This window comes from Nyctereutes procyonoides, unplaced genomic scaffold, assembly GCF_905146905.1.
Source record: "Nyctereutes procyonoides isolate TBG_1078 unplaced genomic scaffold, NYPRO_anot_genome, whole genome shotgun sequence".
Classification (NCBI taxonomy): domain Eukaryota; kingdom Metazoa; phylum Chordata; class Mammalia; order Carnivora; family Canidae; genus Nyctereutes; species Nyctereutes procyonoides.
In genome coordinates, this window is record NW_026575140.1 from 76,099,321 (window position 1) to 76,118,372 (window position 19,052).

The 19,052-nt window shown below is 44.4% G+C and overlaps 1 protein-coding gene and 1 non-coding gene across 2 annotated transcripts in view; one reads left to right on the forward strand and one right to left on the reverse strand.

Moving 5' to 3' along the window:
• ARHGEF12 (Rho guanine nucleotide exchange factor 12) overlaps positions 1-9,051 on the forward strand; it is a 150,429-nt gene extending 141,378 nt beyond the window's left edge. The window contains 4 exon segments of the mRNA XM_055305875.1: positions 1,369-1,836; positions 2,654-2,970; positions 4,020-4,089; positions 4,956-9,051. Of these exon segments, the coding sequence (XP_055161850.1) occupies positions 1,369-1,836; positions 2,654-2,970; positions 4,020-4,089; positions 4,956-4,966 (866 nt within the window). The 3' untranslated portion in view covers positions 4,967-9,051.
• A 4,167-nt stretch (positions 9,052-13,218) lies between these two features.
• Positions 13,219-13,321, reverse strand: LOC129498026 (U6 spliceosomal RNA). The gene has a single exon (XR_008662060.1). It is a non-coding gene; the product is annotated as a U6 spliceosomal RNA (small nuclear RNA).
• Between the last annotated feature and the right edge of the window lie 5,731 nt (positions 13,322-19,052).

Below are 19,052 nucleotides of genomic sequence, written 5' to 3' on the forward strand. Positions count from 1 at the left end.
GAAATACTTCAGATGATTGGCTTGGTTGGTATCAGGGCTAAGAAAAGGGCAGTATTTAGATAATTTCAGTGTTCTTGTCAGAAATCAGAGTCAGGAAGGACCACCACTGGCCACTGCTGCACTCTTCCCCCGCCTTTTTCTTTGTTTGCCAGAGACTATGGGCTCAATTTTAAAACTGGCAGGCTATTTAAGAGGAAGTAACAAGCAGGAAGTTGGAATCTTAAGACTAGAGCTTTGGCAAGAGGGTAGGGAATGGATGGATTTGAGTGTCAGAGCCGTAGGAACGCATAGCATCTCTCAGGGAGTATTGGTAGAACCAAAGAACAGGGGGCTAATGTCCAGACCTGTGTGGAGACTGTTTGTCAAAAGAAACAGGAGATAGAAATTAAGCCAGAGTTAAAAGTACAGAATCGGTCATGTTCTCTAAGATCTAATTTATTGTCAATTCTCCTGAATGAGCAGTCAGAATGATTTCTCAGAGTTTGACAATGTTGCAGTGACTCTGTCATTGGCTAAGTGGCCTCACAGCATACAGTCGCCCATTTAAAATTAAGTTGCTTCTCTTTTTAACAGCCCAAGGAAGTTTCTCATCTATGAGGTCATTTTTAAAAACTAAAAAACATTTTCTTCTTCAAAAGTATACATGCTTTCAAGTCATTGAAAGTAAATTTTGTTTTCATTTGACAGATAGACAGTATAAGCAGGGGGAGTGACAGGCAGAGGGAGAGGGAGAAGCAGGCTCTCTGCTCAGCAGGGGACTCGATCTCAGGACCTGAGATCATGACCTGAGCTGAAGGCAGACGTTTGGCCACGGAGCCACCCAAGAGCCCCTGAAAGTCGATCTTACTACAGGGCAGCTTTATTTTCTTCACCATTTAAGGATTCCATGGATTATTATAAATGATAAAATAAATGTTCTGTGTGTCTAATAAGTTGGAAAAAATAACGCCTGTGTTATATACTGTCTGCTTCTGGAAAAAGCAAACTTTTTCAGGGCTTCTTTTCTAGCATAACACAGCTTTTTAACAACCTTTTAAGAAGTTCCTTAAGGGTATCATTCAGGTTACGTGGAGGAAAAAAAAAAAAGAGGCAGGCCTGGTATTGGTTATTTAGGAGTGCCTCCTCATTCAGAGGGCTTACATCTTTCCAAGTCTCGTTTAATATTAAATCTGCTCTCGATAGCGCTTTATTTCAGTTTTCAATGCAAAACCAAGAAATGATTGTACGAAATTAATATTTCGACTTTGTGTTACTAAAAGGTACTTACTTTTAGAAATAATGGATAATTCCTCAAACTAATTTAGTCCTGGCAGTCTGCGGGTGCTGTTGTGAATGTGATTTTTTCCTCTCCCTTCCTAAATCTTCCAGTGGGCTTGCTGAAGCAGTTGCTCGTCCAACAGCTGGGTTTGACTGAGAAGAGTGCTCAGGAAGACTGGCCACATTTCCCGAGATACAGGACGGCGTCTTCAGGGGTGCAGACAGACAGTGGAACCCAGAACTCTGAAAACAGTAAGGCCTATCCTCCTGGTGAAGGACAGATGCCCTTTAGAACTGGAACTGGTGACATTTCAACTTGTTACAGTCCACGGACTTCCACTGAATCTTCTGCTCCACGGGATTCAGTGGTCCTGGCATTCCAAGAGAGCCAGGCAAGTAACATTTTAGTAATGGACCACATGATTATGACCCCAGAGATGCCTCCTGCAGAGCCAGAAGGGAGTCTTGATGAGAGTGGAGAGCACTTTTTTGATGCCCGTGAAGCACATAGTGATGATAATCCATCAGAAGGTGATGGAGCAGTTAAGAAGGAAGAGGATGTTAATTTGCGCATCTCAGGCAAGTTTCTTTCACAGTCAAACTTTGATTTTGATTGTTATTAGCTAAGCAATGTGCTGAGATGGATGTTGTTTGGGTACCCACACATCATCCTCTGTGTGTATGTGTAGGGTTTATTCTTTGACGCAGTAAATAATTACTGAATCTGCTCAGTGCCAGACCCCATCCTGAGTGCTGGGAAATATGGCACCAAGTAAAACACAGAAAAAAATCCACTGTCCTTGTGAAGCTTAAGTACTGGTGAGGAAACAGTCATGGTAAATAAGTAAACAGATGTCAGAGGAATTAGGAGGGCACATAAGTCAGACCCAAGGGCAGACAGGGCGATCAGGGAAGAGGGCATCAGTGAGGTAGCATGGGAGCAAGAGCCACCTGGGGAGTGAGGGAAGAAGCTGTGTGGTGTGCGGGAGCAGGGGGGTCCAGCAGAGAACCAGGGCACCCAGGCTGCCAGCAGGTGCTTGGTGGTGATGACATGCAGGGGTGAGGGGGGAAGATGGTGGGAGGTGAAGCATGAGAGCTCTGTGGCCGGGGAAGTGGTGGCAGGATCATACGGGGACTTGGTAGTTTCCAGCTTGTAACTTTTAAGATGCTCACTAATGTGAAATTATTCGGAAATTATATGAAAGTTTGCTAAGTTTAGCTTCCACCTGAAGTGAGAAGACTCTGCTGTACTTAAAACTGAACCTGGGAAGTGGGGAATTGATGGCTTTCCTCCATCTTTAACGGCTTTTAAGGTTGTCAGCATATCACCTCATCTCTCTTTTTTGATGTGAGGATGGCAGCATGAAGCTCATCAAGCTGTTGTGTCTGTCAACAGGAAACTATTTGATTCTTGATGGCTATGAAGCCGTGCAGGAGAGCTCCACGGACGAGGAGATTGCCTCCTCGCTTCCCCTGCCGCCCACGGCAGGCATCCCCGCCATGGACTGTGCCCGTCCACAGCAGCACTCTCCCCAGCATGCCCATTCCGATGGGGCGGCTTCACCGTTCACCCCAGAATTCCTGGTCCAGCAGCGCTGGGGAGCTATGGAGGATTCCTGTTTTGAGATCCAGAGCCCCCCCTCTTGTGCAGACTCACAAAGCCAGATCATGGAGTACATTCGTAAGATCGAGGCTGACCTAGAACACCTAAAGGTACCTCAGACCTCAGCGTCCTCGTGGCTTGGGTAAAGAAACAGAGAGGAGGGAGGTAGAGGACAGTCAAAATGCTGATGCCGGCGATCTTGTTCAGGTTCTAGATTTGCTGTTCTCCTTGACCATTACCCATAAGTAGCCTTGGATAGAAAGCCGAGAACAGTATGGTTCAACTGGTTGCAGATCACAAGAACAGAAACACCGTAGCACTGTAGACTGCCTGCTTGTGTGGGTTTCTCCGTGTAAGAACCCAAGTATATTTGGGATGATTGGCTGGCCTCTGTGAGAAAACGTGAACAGCAAGTCAGTGGCATGGGCAGGGCTCGTATCTCCTCTAGAAAATGCTTTCACTTATCTATGAATTGTTAGGGTGATACAGGTAGTTTCCCAGACACTCTAACACACAGAAATTGGCTCCAGGGGCCCCTGTGATCTGGAGACCGGCGCATGAAAGGATTTTTGTGAATTGGAGTTGAAGTTGTCACTGTACAGGCCACTATTTCAAAGGTGACTTATGTGGTGATTTCTGAGAAAAGGACTTAAAGTTTGTCATCGGTAGACACAGCTGCCAGCACCTAAACATTTTTTTCATGACTTGGTTTAGTTAGAGGCTTAGGGACAACATTAAAAGTGTTCTTAGAAGCCTTTGAGCTGAAGAATGGTCTCCCTTAGTTTTTCTTTTAGCTTCATGTGATAGGTTTTCCCTTCTTCATGTGATTATAAGGAGTGTCATCCAAGGGCAGGCGAGGTATTAGAAGGCCATCGTGGGCCGGCTGGCTCTAATGCAGCTCCTGTCCCCCATGGGGCTGTCTTCAGGATGCCTCCAGGGGTGGGGGAATCATCTTTAACCTGAAGAAGTTATAGGTTACTCAAGGGAGAGACAGGTAAAAGGAATGCGGTTCACTTTTCTTCCTCACTAACAAAATCTTTAACAACATTCATGTTGAAATCTAGAAGCATGTATCGGCAATATGAAAAGGTTTCTTCCCTGTTTTCATAAAGGAAAATTATGATGTTCAAATGAGAACCCCGTGGGTTTTCTCTTACAGAAGGTGGAAGAGAGTTACAGCATTCTTTGCCAAAGGCTGGCTGGATCAGCCCTCACAGACAAGCACTCAGGTATGTGAAAATCGTGGATTCCAGACTCTAGAATCATTCTGCCAACAGTACGTCCAACAGAATGATTTATTATTCTTTAAAGTGGAAACCTTCTGAGATTCCATTTCTTTCCTGTCTTTAAAAAACCACTTGTTTCCAAACATCATATATCAAGCAGAGGCTGTTGTTTGCTGACTCTGCTCTTCCTTTTCTAAGAGGAGCCGTGGTTGTCGGTTCTTGTGCCATCCTCCCCAGCCCCCTGGCTCCCCACTCCTCCCCTCTACCCACCCCCTCTCCTCTACCCACCCCAGGCTTTACTTCACCTTTGCAAAAGCAGAAAACAGGGCAGGGGTAAGCCTGATAAATCCTAGATCCCTGAGACCTTGCTAGTGCTGCCAAGGAAGGCTCTGGGCCCGCCAGGCCTTGCTGGACATGGGTATCTGTCCTAACAACGAGAGCGCCGTCTCCCCGTGATGGCAAATGGATCTGTGCTTAGTGCAGCAATTTGTACTCTGTTGTTGGCTCACATGGTTTTGTGTTTTTTTGTTTTTTGGCTCACATGGTTTTGAATGAGTGGATGAGGCCTTTCTTTTTTTTTTTTTTTTTTCCAAGATTTTATTTATTTACTCACGAGAGACACAGAGAGAGGCAGAGACATAGGCAGAGGGAGAGGCAAGCTTCCTGCAGGGAGCCCAATGTGGAACTCGATCCCAGGACCCCGGGATCACGACCTGAGCCAAAGGCAGACGCTCAACCACTGAGCCACCCAGGCGCCCCTTGAATGAGGCCTTTCTAATCTAGAAAGGCACAACGAGCCCCACAGGTGCCTAGGTATTCTTTATTAGTCTGTTCTTAATTTGATCTCTGCCTATCATTATTCTTCCCAGATAAGAGTTAGAACCACGTGTCCTGGAGGTGACTGAAGGTTGTTGGACTCTGAGCACCGGCCTTGTATCACCCATCCTGGCTGCAGCGAGGACACAGAGAGATTGTGTGACGGAGGGTCTGCCTGTGAACCCCCCACCCCAGGGGTCGCCGCGTGCCTGGGCGCCCAGAGCGGGACTAGTTCTTTCAAGTCCGGCAGCTGCACTAGCCTGTCAGTGAGGGAGCCTTGACTCTCTCACTCTGCGCTCCTCACCATCAGAAATTCATTTTGATTCAGAACAAAAACCAAATGTATAGAGCTTTGGGTGTAGGATATGAAATTTTACTTAGACTTAAGAAGAAGAGAAAAATCAGATGTATTTATTTGACTTCATTCCGTATTTGAAAGCACATTTTAATTTTTATTTTGCCATGTTTTGTTTTAATTGAGTAGTGAGAGTTTTAGCCCTTTGTATTTAGGACACCCAAGGGTCAGTTGCCCCTGAAGCCAAGAGTTTCGGATGAGGTATTGGGAGGCTGGGTAGAGAGGTGGAGAGAGGGTAAGCCGGGGGAGGGAGGAGCATCCAGCCTTCACTGAAGTCTGTCCCGTGGCTGGCCCCTGCTGTCCGGTAGGCGTCTTCGTTGAGGAGCACCTCCTTGAAGGCACAGCATGCCCGTGGTTCCTGTGCACAGAGGACTCGAGCTGTGTGCTGCCCAGGTGGGCAGAGTTAGGTGGGCTTCCTCCCACCTGAGGCAAGCACCTCTTCTCTGTAGCTGGGCTCCACCTGCAATTAACAGAAATCCTCAATGTACTAAATAGCAGGCACTTGAAAATGGGTGTGTTTTCTTCTTTTGTCTTCTTTTCTATCGAGGGGAGGGACTTGGGAGGGGGAGGAAAGCAAATTTTATTTTCTTGGCTATAAATTTGTTATTCTTGGTATTGTTTCATTTTTATGATGATACATTAGACTTCGGCACTTGTGGAAAATTATCCCTGCAGATTGAGCAGGAAGGAAGAAAACAAACAAAGATGCTTCAACTGGTGGCAGGGGTGGGGGCTGCTGAGGAGGGGTGGGTTGGGAGCGGGGGCAAGAGTCTAGGAAGGTTATCTAACGGAATCACTACTGAGTTGAACCATGGCTCTCATTAGCCACGGGTACTGCTGAATAGAAGGCCAGTAAAATTTTAGTACCTGGAGGTTTAACTCGAATATTAATTTTGCACTGATGGTGCCAAAGGGCTCTTTGAGTTAAAAGGAGAGCCACGCGTGGAGTGGAGAGAGAGGTGGTGGAGAAGGCAGGGCTGCTCAAACCAGCTCCAGAAGCACTTCCTCTGACTTCGCTGCCGGAGCTTTCTCCACACTGGTGCGTGACCTTACAAATTGCAGACCAGAACATACACTGGAAACTGTGGGCAAGGGGTTGCTGGCTGGCTGCTCTAGAGTGACTTGTAGAATGGGCAGCACCCTGCAGGGGACAGATGTTTCAGAATCGTAACTGGAGAACTCCGTCAGTTACGTTGGCTTTCTGTGGTTTTCCTTGTGCATCGGGTATACACGTCTTGGAGTATTTTTGCCAACTAAAACGAAATCATTGGTCAAATCTTCCAGTTCTGTTAATACGCAACGCGTGTTCCTCCACTGCTCACACCTTTCAGTAGTGCCCTCTGAACCCTGTGGGTAATCGGGATGTGACTTTCCTCTTCCCCGGCACTCTCATCGCAAGTCATGATGATTCCCTACTCCTCCTGTAAACACCACTACGACTTAACAAGCTCATCTCTGTCCACATTCCTATTTCCTGCCTTTTCAAGCCTGACCTGTGTTTTTAAGTAGACCAACTTGGACCATTCGTTGGACCTCATCTATAAATTAGACTGATATTTTGAGTTGCAGGCCCAGTATGAACGAAATCAGAATTGGGTGTAAACATTTTAGAAGCAGAAGCAGAAGCTAGTAAGACAAGCTTGGGACTTGACTTTCTGTATCTTGTAAGAGAAGCAGGTAGAAACCGAATGGTTAGGTGGGGCTGGAAACGGGGTAGTCACTCCCAACTCACAGGGTGATACACCTGTGGCCCCCTGACACCAGCGTCATCATCCGCGGGCATTTAATCAGGAGCAAGGTAAACAATAGAACTTTCACCCTAAGTTCAAACAGCACAGGGTAAGTTCATGTAATTCTTCGGCCCTTGTTTAAGGAACGTTTAGGTTTCTCTTCCAGCTTTGCCAGTATCTTGTCCTTAACAACGATCTGCTTGTCTTCTCCTGCAGTTTTCACCTCTCCTTGGAACCGGGCTAACTGGAAAAATGCTTTGACCATAGCTCTAGTACCTCCAAATAAATTTATATCTGGATTTTTAAATGAAGCCCCAAAGCAAAGTCTTAAGTCTGAAAAGATTCTAATTTTTGAGTGTTCTTTTTGTCCTACCAGCCTAACTTCTCCCCTCCTCCTTCCCAGCCCCGCCTTTTCTTTTCGGCCTTTAGAATCACATGCACTCTGCTCTGATACCATATCTGCCTTTCAGGATGATGGAATTAGATAGTCGCCCTGGGTTTTGAGTGACAGTGATCACCATCAAAGCTGTTTTCTCAAAGTTAACTGGAGGAGAAGCTGGATCCAAGGGTGGTGAACAAAGCAACCTCCCCAGAGCAGGAGAGCTGGGTTTTAGCCACTGAAGTGACCTGCTGTGACCCTGTGCTCTCTTCTGGGGGCCTAATGGCTCCTTTGCTATTAAGTGGCAAATTACATTTGGAGTGTCTCCTTCCTTTTCAGAGAACAGAGTTAATCAAGGCAAATCAGCAAGCCCCCAAAGTGCTATAATTTAAAATCATGATTACAGCCCTAGAAGCCATATATTTTGCATACTTTAAAATCAGCTAACTTGGACTGCTTGAGTTCTCTCGGCTTTTAGGACCTAAACTGAAACCATTTACTATATTGTACCATAAGAAGGTGCATTTCATTACCTTTATGGCTTCCCATTCCCCAAAACAACTTCTGACTACTGTTAGAGAGGATGTGTCTCTTTAATTTTTTTGTAAAGATTTTCTTTTGAAGTAATCTCGATACCCGATGAGGAGCTCAAACTCATAACCTCAAGATCAGGAGTAACATGCTCTACAGACTGAGCCAGCCAGGTGCCCCAAGATAAAAGTTTTTTTTGGAGGAGAGAGGGGAAATCTAATGTGAAAAGTTTTTTTTTTCCCCTTCTTTTTAGAAGCTAAAGAAAATAATTATGCTTCCATTGAGTTGTCTTTTACTTTTTTTTTTTTTTTTTTTTTTGGTGATGCTGGTAAATTTGGTGTATTACCTGGAGCTTCTATATTTCAAACTGGAAACTGTCTTCTCTGAAGGTGGTATATGATGTTATTTTGAGCTACTAGAACTTTGGTCAATCTTTCCTTCCCTGTGTGTCACAGAGAGCATCACTGAGAAGTGTGTACAGAGGACCTCAAGATAGAAAATTGGCAGGACCTTCTAGTCCTCTTTCTGCTGGCTAGTTTTTTCGCCTCTACTGTTAAAGTCTTTGTTTGATAAACCATGTTTTCTTCTGACAGGTCCACACCTTTTCAGTGATCTGCAAAATTGTTCTTTCTTCAAGAAAGGAGTTTCTTTTGCCTCGTTCCTTACACCTTCCCCACTGGTACTGATGGTTTTGATAATAAATTGGTAGAAAAAAAAATGTACCTCGTAGAAGGAAGCCCTGTCTGCCATTTCCGGGTGCCAATGGCTAAGCAGATGTCCTGCAAAAGTGATAACTGTAATGTGCACACTATTGGTTATTTTTAATAAGCCTCTTCCTACTAGAACATTTTATTTTCCTTGTTCACCATACAATCATGTACTCTTTAACAGAAATTACTTTTAAAAAAATCTGGAACTATCTTTAAAAAAAACTTTATTAATAATCATGTATTTTTACTGATCACATTTTGAAATGCCTAAAAGACTTTATTGTTCTAATTATCCAGATGTACCTTTGTAAAATAGCTCTTTTATGAATTAGCTGATAAGACTATGTTTCTGGAACAAAATATTGGTCATCTAAAAACTTTCTGTTTTCTGGGGTCTGGGAAAATAGAAAATGAAAGTTCAAATATTAAATATGCTTAAAATAACTAAGGATGTGACTTTTTATTTATATTCTTCTTGCTCTGTCTTATACAAGTTACATTAGAAAAGCTTAGGCACCAGCACTTGGGTAGCTCAGCAGTTGAGCATCTGCCTTCGGCTCAGGTCGGGATCCCGGGGTCCTGGGATCGAGTCCTGCATCAGGCTCCCTACGGGGACCCTGCTTCTCCCCCTGCCTGTGTCTCTGCCTCTCTCTCTCTGTGTCTCATGAATAAATAAAATCTTTGAAACGAAAGAAAAGCTTAGGCACCAAGGAGGCCTTGATTAATCTTCCTGGCAGTGACCGTCCAACATCTTCCTGCTTATGAGAACATCTTTACTGGGGGAGTAGCCAGCTGGCCACTAATGTGTGAGCTTCTGTGAAGACACCATCAGTTGGCAATGTTGCAGCACCTGGGCCAGCTTCATTGAGACCTAATGCACATGTCATACAGTTCATTCCTTTAAAGAGTACAATTCAATGACTTTTGATCTAGTTTTTTAAATTGTAAAACATATGCACATAAGATTTGTCATTTTAACCATTTTTAAAGTATATAAGTCAGTGGGATTAATGGTTCACTTGAAAATAACTTTGGCTTAATGCTACCCTAAATGAAAATAGGATGTCTTTATTACCATTCTCATCCCCAACGCTGGATTTCCTAAGGTAGCAACATTTCTTTTTTTTTTTTTTTTTTTTTTTAATCCCATTTCAATCCTGAAAGCTTGCTGATTTGGGGACTTGTTGGTTTGTTAGTTTTGACATAGACGTATCATTTGACTAATTCTTAGGATGACATTTGATTGTTCAGTCATTCGGGGGCACATTTGGCCAGTAGATCTGATAAGTACAGCGAAAAATGCTTTATATTTTGCAGGATTTTTTAGTTAAGCCCATTAAAAATTGAGACTTTAAATATACTTTGTGGCCATTAAACTGTTAGTGCTTGCAAGTGTGTTTATGAACGTAGGTTGTGGGGGTGATGAATACCTGTTCCATTCCCACTTGGTCCTGGATGCCTATCTTCTAAGAGGAACAGCAAAAATTAAGCACTGTCTCTGCCTGTGAGCAGTTACTTATATTCTTTCCATCCCTCTCCCAAGCCACGGGACTGGCTCACCAAAGGTTTAGTACCAACTGGAAAGATCAGAGGATCTATCCCGATGAATAATTGCTTTTCAGTTGATGTCTTTCTACTATGACGAATGTCCTCAAACATTACAGATAAATAGCTAGATCTAGGTGTTTCCCATTTTTTCCTATAATGGCAAGTATCACCCATACTGCTAACTGCAAGCACTTGCTTGATTTTAGGCACCAGGAAGCATGTTTGTTTTGCCACCTATTGCTAGTGAGACACCAGCATTCCCTGAGCATCAGCCAAGGCCTCGGTGTGAAACCATTTAGGGTAGGTAGAGAGCTCTCTTTTTATTCCAGTCTTTTCCCCTTACTTGGTGAGGGTGCTTTTGGGCCTACCTATAATTTAAGGCTTCCTTTACAGCATTTTATTCTAGGGTATCCCTTTCTTTGTATACATGTAATTTTTTTTTTTTTTGGGAGAAGTATCTGCACAGATCAATTTTTTTCTGCTCTCATTATTTTAAATAAGGGCAGCCGAGCTCAATCGTTTCGATCTCAAGATCACTTCATACTCCTAAAAGTTCTTGTAGGCCTCCTGGAGGATCTTGTATTCATGTGGAATGTGTCTACTGACCTTGACCTCGTTAGAAAGGAAAATGAGAAAATTCCTTATGAGAAAGGAGAAAACCAATAAAAAACATTAATTCATTTAAAAATAATTGTAAACCCATTTTTCACAAAATGATTCATGAGAAGAGTGTTACAGTTTTTCAGATGTCTTTAATGTCTGTCATAGCAAAAGACAACTGGATTCTCGTATCTACTTTTGCATGCAATCTGGTGTGCTATGTTGCTTCGATTGAAGTATATGAAAAAAATCCAGCCTCACACAGACACATATTTTAAAAAGGGAAAAGTATTTTAATAGCCTTTTCAGATGGTTGTGGATATTTTGATACTACACTGAAACTTGACGAGTGGTAGTTTCTTAAAAGAGCAGCAATGTGGAATCTGAAGCCACATCAATGAAATTTTTATACTTTGTGACACTAAAATACATCAGTCCATTTTAAACTTCAAGTGTGTGAAAAATGGCATCTTTTACCCATGCATGGTTTTATAATACCCCGTATCAGTAATTTGGAAAATAACTGGTTTCCTGAACTACACAGATCTTCACTTGTTGACACATTTCTTTACATAAAATCAAAAGCTCACGTTCATTGGTATCGATAACTGATCTCATTGGAGAAGTCTCACGGTGGTGGACACAAATTTCCAAATTAGTAGTCTGATGAAAATAGTTATGATTGGATCCCTGAAAATCTTGGCGACACCAGGGGTTTTCAGACCATACTTTGGGAAGTGTTGGGGTGGTGAAAAGAGCCTGAAGGGTCAGGTTCAGTTCTAGCTCTTCTGTTCACTTGCTGTGTGACCCCGAGTCACCCCCTGGGTCCCATTTCCTCAGCTCCAGATCAGGGTCAGTAATACTTAATGGAGTTATTGTGGGGCGTGAATAAGAAATTTCCAAGCATGTGATCGGTGTCTCTCTAGAAAGCTGGTGATGGCAGTATTTTATTCTAGGAGTTGAATACTTAAAGTGGGAAAGGTGAAAGATGATGAATGAATTTAGGATATGGAAATCTCTCTCTTACGAAGGCAGCCCTATTTCGGGTTTTATCATGGTTTTGTGTGTCCAAAATGCTAGGCTTACGTGTATGTGTGTTTGTGAGAGAGAAGGAGGGAGAGAATGTATGTTCATTTTTTAAAAATTGGTTGCTAGCCTATATAATAATATACTTGTTTAACCTAGTTCTTTTAAATGTAAAGAAAGAAAGAAATGGTGATTTAGTAAGAACTTTGGTTTTAAGATTTTATTTATTTGAGAGAAAGCGTGAGCAGGGGAAGGAGCAGAGGGAGAGAGAGAAGCAGACTCCCCACTAAGCAGGGAACCCAACGTGGGACTCGATCCCAGGACCCCAGGATCATGACCTGAGCTGAAGGTGACAGTCCACTGAGCCACCCAGAACCTTGGTTTTAAGGAGCCTATATATTGAACTTGTGCTGCTTTGGTGCTACTGTTATAAGGGGGTGGAGTTGTGGTCGCAGGAGACGTCCCAGAAGTTACGCAGTCCTGTGTAACTAATGGTTTTTTTCATCTTGCTGAAAGCCTCCTTCCATACACAGTGTGCTGATGCTATTTGGGTTTATCCTCCCATTAAAGCTAGACCTTGGTAGTTTGGAAACATCTTTAATTTCCTTAAAATATATGAGCTGCTTACATTTTTAATTAATGGGAGACTGAGTTATAGTGTGATTATTTAATGAAACTTTGCGTTTTATCTTCCTAAAAATGCATATATTACCATAGCTACTGTGGTAAAGAGCATAAGCGATTTTCATATTCATGTATGGATATGAACTTCTTATGCTTTAGGACCTTTTCTGGAGAACGCAAACCCTGTAGCCCAGACAGCATGGCCTGAAGGGCGATGTGGGGCAGGGTTTCTGGGGCTTTCCCTGTCTTCCCCTCCTATCTGTACATCAGACCAAGGAAGCATGACCAGACCAAACTAAAGTCCTTTCTACTCTCTGCTCTCATTTAGCTCATTGTCTAACCCGGAACAAGTCATTTGCCAGGTTTCTCATCTTCTCCTGAGGTAGTTAGGTGCCAGTTCTCTCTTGGGTCCCTCCAGTCCTGACAGTCTCCAAGGTCGATGACCCAAGAACACAGAGGTGCAGCTTAGAGGGGGCTCGCTGGGCCGTCCCAGGTGAGCCCCAGCCTTTCCTGGACTCGTGTGTTCCTCCAAATAAGAGCATAATTTTAATGTCACTCGCTGAAGTCTGTCCCTGGAAATCTCCCTTTGCCCTCTTCTTCTTTGGCATCTCTTCTTTTGATAGATTCCTCTAGTTGAGCATGACCTACAGTCTTCTGAGGCATTATTTATATTTTCTCTGTTGTCCTCATCTCCATGCCAGTTTACAAGAATCTTGAGGGCTTTTAGGGAAGCGGATCTGATATTCCTGGTTCACAGAAGACTTTCTGAGCATGGGCTGAGAGAGACTGACAGGTCTTTTTTTTTTTTCTTTTTTTAATATAGAACACTTCTCAGATTTGCGTGTCATCCTAGCGCAGGGGCCGTGCTAATCTTCTCTGGATCATTCCAATTTTAGTATATGTGCTCAAAGCGAGCCTGAGACTGGCAGAGCTTACCTCCATTCCCTCTCGTGTCCTGTCCTGATTGATGGCCTCTTCTGAAAGGCTTCTGAAATTTGGCAAATTCACAAAAGTTGAGTGCCCGGAACCTGAGGTGGCTGGATTGATTATTTAGCCAGCAAGTGCTGCAGCAGCAAAACAGGCCCAGCCAGCAAGAATGAGTCCCAGAGAACTTGGAGGCTTTCATGCAATCAAATATTTATAAACAGCTCCAGTGGAAGGAAAAGAGGCACAAAACTCTCCCTATGCCTTGCCACCTATTGAAAGTAAAAGCCTCGAATTTGGGGCGCCTGAGTGGCTCAGTCGGTTAAGTGTCTGCCTTTGGCTCAGGTCATGATTTCAGGGCGCTGGAATCGAGCCCCGTGTGGGCTTCCCTGCTCAGGGGGGGAGTCTGCTTCTCCCTCTCCTGCTCCCCCTGCTTGTGCTCTCTCTCTCTCTCTCTCTCTATCAAATAAATAAATAAAATCTTTTTTAAAAAGACCTCAAAATTTCTTGACCTTTTTCTTTTTCCTTTCAGAAAGTGGCCTCTTTGAGATACATTCTAATTTGATGGGGGCAGCCAGTGATATTGGGCTGCAGTACCTACGGAGCCTAATGTTTGCCTCCTGTGGGGTATCTGTACTCTAATAGGAGTGTGGGGGAAGGTTCTGGAGCTGTAAATGTGAGTTTTGATTGATTACCTGACATGCTCAACTTCTTCCTGTCTCTTCAGGGAAGCGCCGCATCGCAATTAAGCCTGGGCACAGGTTATCTTAACCCGGAATCTTTCTATCGTGGGTCGGAGTACCTGGGCAGCCACGACTGATAGGGTTTCCTGACTAATCAGTCAAGTTTATTGCTAGCTTTGTTTCAGAAAAGAAAGGATTGGAGGAACAAGGTGTTTGAAGATGTTTGGAGGGAAAAAATAAAATGTTGGCCTTCGGGGAAAGAGGCAAAAGTTCAGGATCGTTTATCGTTTTTGTTACTAGGGAAGGCCTGTAATGCTTTTTTCTTTCAAAATGTATTCTTTTTTAAGATTTTATTTATTTATTCATGAGAGACACACAGAGAGAAGCAGAGACACAGACAGAGGGAGAAGTAGGCTCCATGCAGGGAGCCTGACGTGGGACTCGATCCCGGGTCTCCAGGATCACGCCCTGAGCCGAAGGCAGATGCTCAACCACTGAGCCCCCCAGCACTCAAAATGTCTTTCTGGTGTGCTCCTTGCTCTATCCCCAGCGTGGCCGGGTCGTTTTGGACAAACACCAGCATGAGCGTGGGTTCCTGCTCCTCACGTCACTTGTCAGCCCAAGAACCGTAATGGCTCTGTGGGGACTCCCACAGGGAGACCCAACTCTACTTAGTTTCTGAGATGTTCATGATTTCTTTGGCCAACTTGATTTCCCTCTCCTACCCATCATGGCCCTTCACCCGAGTGAGGCTTAGCCTCCTCCCTGCCCCCCCGCACCTTGCCCCCAGGTAGTCCTGCCTCAGCCTTTGCCTTCAGGCCAGCCCAGAACGTACCTGTCCATCCATGTCTTGCTCGTGTTTCCAAGCTCCCTTTTTTCATTCTCTGCAACTGCCAGCTACTGTTCTCTTTCCCTGACTCCTTCCGCAGTTGGGGCTTCCCCCTGTATCCCACCAAATCCCCACATTTCCACTTAGCAGTCCAGGTATCGGGTGCCCGCTCCGCAGAGCAGTGTGCAGCATCTCGGGGAGGATGAAAGTAGGGGCCACAGTTCATTGTGTATAAGCTGCACGTCAGGTGTTGTCCCCTTATGTACCTTACCTCTGATCTTCACAAGCACCCCAAGAGGTAAGTAGTTTTTCTCCTTTTTTTTTCTTCACAAATGAGGTGATGGAAGCTTGGGGTGATTCTCGTGTCCCTGATGGAATAGCTAGGCTTCAAGAGAGGGCCTGGCTTCCACCAAAGCCCTGCTGTGGAAATAGTTTCTTCCCTTAAAGATGTTTGCAATCAAATAGCGAAGGCAAGGGTATGACTATCACTTATCTGCCTTTCTCCCTTTACTAAATTGCAAGCTATTTATGCTGGACCAAGGGGTAGAAATTTGCATTTCATTTCAGCCGTTTGATCCCGGGACAGGTTTGGACACAGCTGCACATAAAAAGGATAAATCCAGCAACTGAATCACACTGAGTAGAAAGGGGACAGTTAGCAAATGGGGAAGCTGGTGAAAACCTACACTGACAGCCAAGAGGCTTGAAATCGGTCATGACAATGGGAGGAAATGGTATAGTCGAGGTAGGATCTACACAGGTTGGCATGTGAGTTACTATGCAGAAGAAGGAGGGGTTAAAAAAAAAAAAAAAGGAAGACTGTTGCATGGACCTGAAAGATTGGTGTTGCCATTAGCAGAAGTGGGGAAGTGTGAAGGAGGGAGGCTGTCAGGGGAAATTAGTTCCATTTGGCATGTGCAGTTGAGGCAGCCGTCTATCAACAGCCACGTCTTCCAAGAAGCTGCAAGTGTGGTGCTGGAGGCCAACTGGAGTCCCACCTGTTGGTGTCCTGGCCGGATGCAGAACAGGAACCCTGCGTCCATAAACCTCAGAGTGGAAAGTGCTTCCGAGTCCATCCGCTGATGAACGGGTCAGCAAAATGACACATCCACCCAATGGAATGTTATCTGGCCCTTGCACGCTACATCATGATGGTCCTCGGAAACTTCACACCAAGGGAAGAAGCCAGTTACAAAATACCCACAGATTGTATGATTCATTTACATGAAACGTCTAAAATAGGTGATTCCATAGAAACAGAGAGCAGATTTCTGGTTGCCAGAGGCTGGGAGATGGGAGAGTCCAAATGGGTTTGGAGGGATCAAAATGTTCTGGAATTCGAAGATGGTGACAGTTACACAACCTCACAAATACACAAAGAAACATTGGATGGTACACTTAAGGAAGGTGAATCCTGTGGTTATGCGAATTATGTCTTTTCTTTTTTTAATGGAAGAAAAAAAAGGACCTCAGAGATCGCCCACTTTGTTCCCATCCTGAGTGATTCAATGCTTTCATCCATCCCCTACCTACACTCCTTAAACATGCTTCAACAGCTCCCGTCACAGGGAACTCACCATCCCGCACACCTCGTAGGGTTGTGTTGATGAAAATGAAGGAATAAATGGAAAGTTTGTCGTACCTAGCATATAGTCAACACTTGATAAATGATCTTTTTTTTTTTCTTACTTCTCTCCTGCCCTTTACAACACTAGAAACCCAGTAAGAGCTCAAATACTACATGTGTTTGGTCCTCCAATAGCCTAAAAAGCCCGAAGCACCAAGCTGAAGCAATGATCTTGTTGGAATAATCTGTGCGAACGTAAGGTTGGTTAGGGATTTTGTTTTTTAAGAGTCTTGATGGGGTCTACGGATGCTTTTACTGCCAGTGAGGTCGGTTTGCTAGCAAGTTTGTTTTTCCCCTTCATGAGGTGTGCACCCAGCGTGGCCAGAGATCTGAGGTGCTGTTGGTTAGAGACAACTGGGTGACCGCCCAGCAACATGCCAGGGGAGCTTTGATCCCAGGGTCCTGGGATCAGGTCCCGCATTGAGCTCCCCACAGGGAGCCTGCTTCTCCCTGTGTCTCTGCCTCTCTCTCTGTGTGTCTCTCATGAATAAATAAATAAAATCTTTAAAAAAAAATTGAGAGCAGTCTTTATTTAACATGAGGCAGGTGACCCAAACCTTCCTAGTAACCCTCTGCATTTTGGTAAATAGAAGACAGAACCAAAGCTACTTTATACAGTGAGTGAAAGTAATGAGTCACTTCCCCAGATTCTTATCCTAATCTCAGATTTTATCCCTGTTTTGGCTGAGGTCAGGCGAATACTATGAAATGGTATGGCACCAAAATCCTAGGCAGGAGACACTCTATTTAGAGTCAATCATCTACAACACTAGGTCACCTTTTACAAGCCGTTTGATATAATCTGTTGGTCTGACGCAGCCCTGGCCGTGGCTGAAGACGTCTGGGTGATCTCCTGGATTGCTTCCTAAACCACTGCAATAAACCCAACAGGAGAAGGCCTCAATGGCTTTGCACCAAGGGGGAGTCCCTCCCACCTCTCATTCCCTCGGCTTCCCAACCACCCCCCCCCCGCCCCTAACCCACCCCTGATGCTGGGCAGCTAGACCCACAGGACCCCAGCGTTACTCTCAGAGGAACAAAACAACCGAAATGTCCCCACCTGCTTTTTTAACTGGTCGGGTGGTTTCCAGATGTCAGTGTGAAGCATTTTTCCAGTGGCTCAGCGGTTTAGCGCTGCATTCAGTCCAGGGCGTGGTCCTGGAGACCCAGGATCAAGTCCCAAGTCAGGCTCCTGCATGGAGCCTGCTTTTCCCTCTGCCTGTGTCTCTGACTCTCTGTGTGTGTCTTTCATGAATAAATAAATAAAATCTTTTTAAAACAAAAAACAGCATTTTTCCTAATCAACATTGTAACCTTCTGGATATTTGTTCAGCTACGTTGAATATACTCTATTAAGTGGAACTCTACAGACGGGAAAGCAGGTCTGAACCTCGCTTCTCTGGAGACATCATGATATTTCTTATTATTTGATGGTGTTAGTATTTTGCTAGGATATTAGCGAGCAGTTTGCCTGCTGGAGGGTTGTCATTGCCTCTTCCTTCAGCCGCCAGTTTTTTTTTTTATTATAAATTTATTTTTTATTGGTGTTCAATTTGCCAACATGTAGAATAACACCCAGTGCTCATCCCCTCAGGTGCCCACCTCAGTGCCCATCACCCAGTCACCCCTACCTCCTGCCCACCTCCCCTTCTACCACCCCTAGTTCATTTCCCAGAGTTAGGAGTCTCTCATGTTCTATCTCCCTTTCTGATATTTCCCACTTATTTTTTCTCCTTTCCCCTTTATTCCCTTTCACTATTTTTTATATTCCCCAAATGAATGAGACCATATAATGTTTGTCCTTCTCCGATTGACTTACCTCACTCAGCATAATACCCTCCAGTTCCATCCACGTCGAAGCAAATGGTGGGTATTTGTCATTTCTAATGGCTGAGGAATATTCCATTGTTTTTTTTTTTTTAAATGCTTGGCATTCAGGCCTGGCTGTGTTATTTATTTATTTTTTTTAAATTTTTATTTATTTATGATAGTCACAGAGAGAGAGAGAGAGAGGCGCAGAGACACAGGCATAGGAGAAGCAGGCTCCATGCACCGGGAGCCCGACGTGGGATTCGATCCCGGGTCTCCAGGATCACGCCCTGGGCCAAAGGCAGGCGCCAAACCGCTGCGCCACCCAGGGATCCCAGGAATATTCCATTGTATACACAGACCACATCTTCTTTATCCATTCATCTTTCCAAACAAACAGTTTTGAATGAACTTGGAAAACCAAGCTTAGTTTCTTGACTCCTCCTCTGGCCTCGCATCTCTTTCTCTGCTCCTTGCCACTGTGGATAATTTGCTGTTCCCATCTGTCCATTTCCTCTGACCCTTGCCACTGATAATATGATTAAAACCTCCACTCTGTTGCTTTTCATTTACTTCAAATCATTTCTGATTATGTGTGCTGTATTTTCTTTATTTAGACCCAAGGTATAATTAGGGAAGAGAGCTGGACAAAAGAATCTATTTTGTTTTTTTTCTGTCTCTCACCATGGTGTTGGATGGAAAATGCTGCCCAGCATGTCGGGTAAGATCCTAGCTGCTCCGTGTCTTTTGTAGCAGTCGGGGGGGAAAGGTGCCT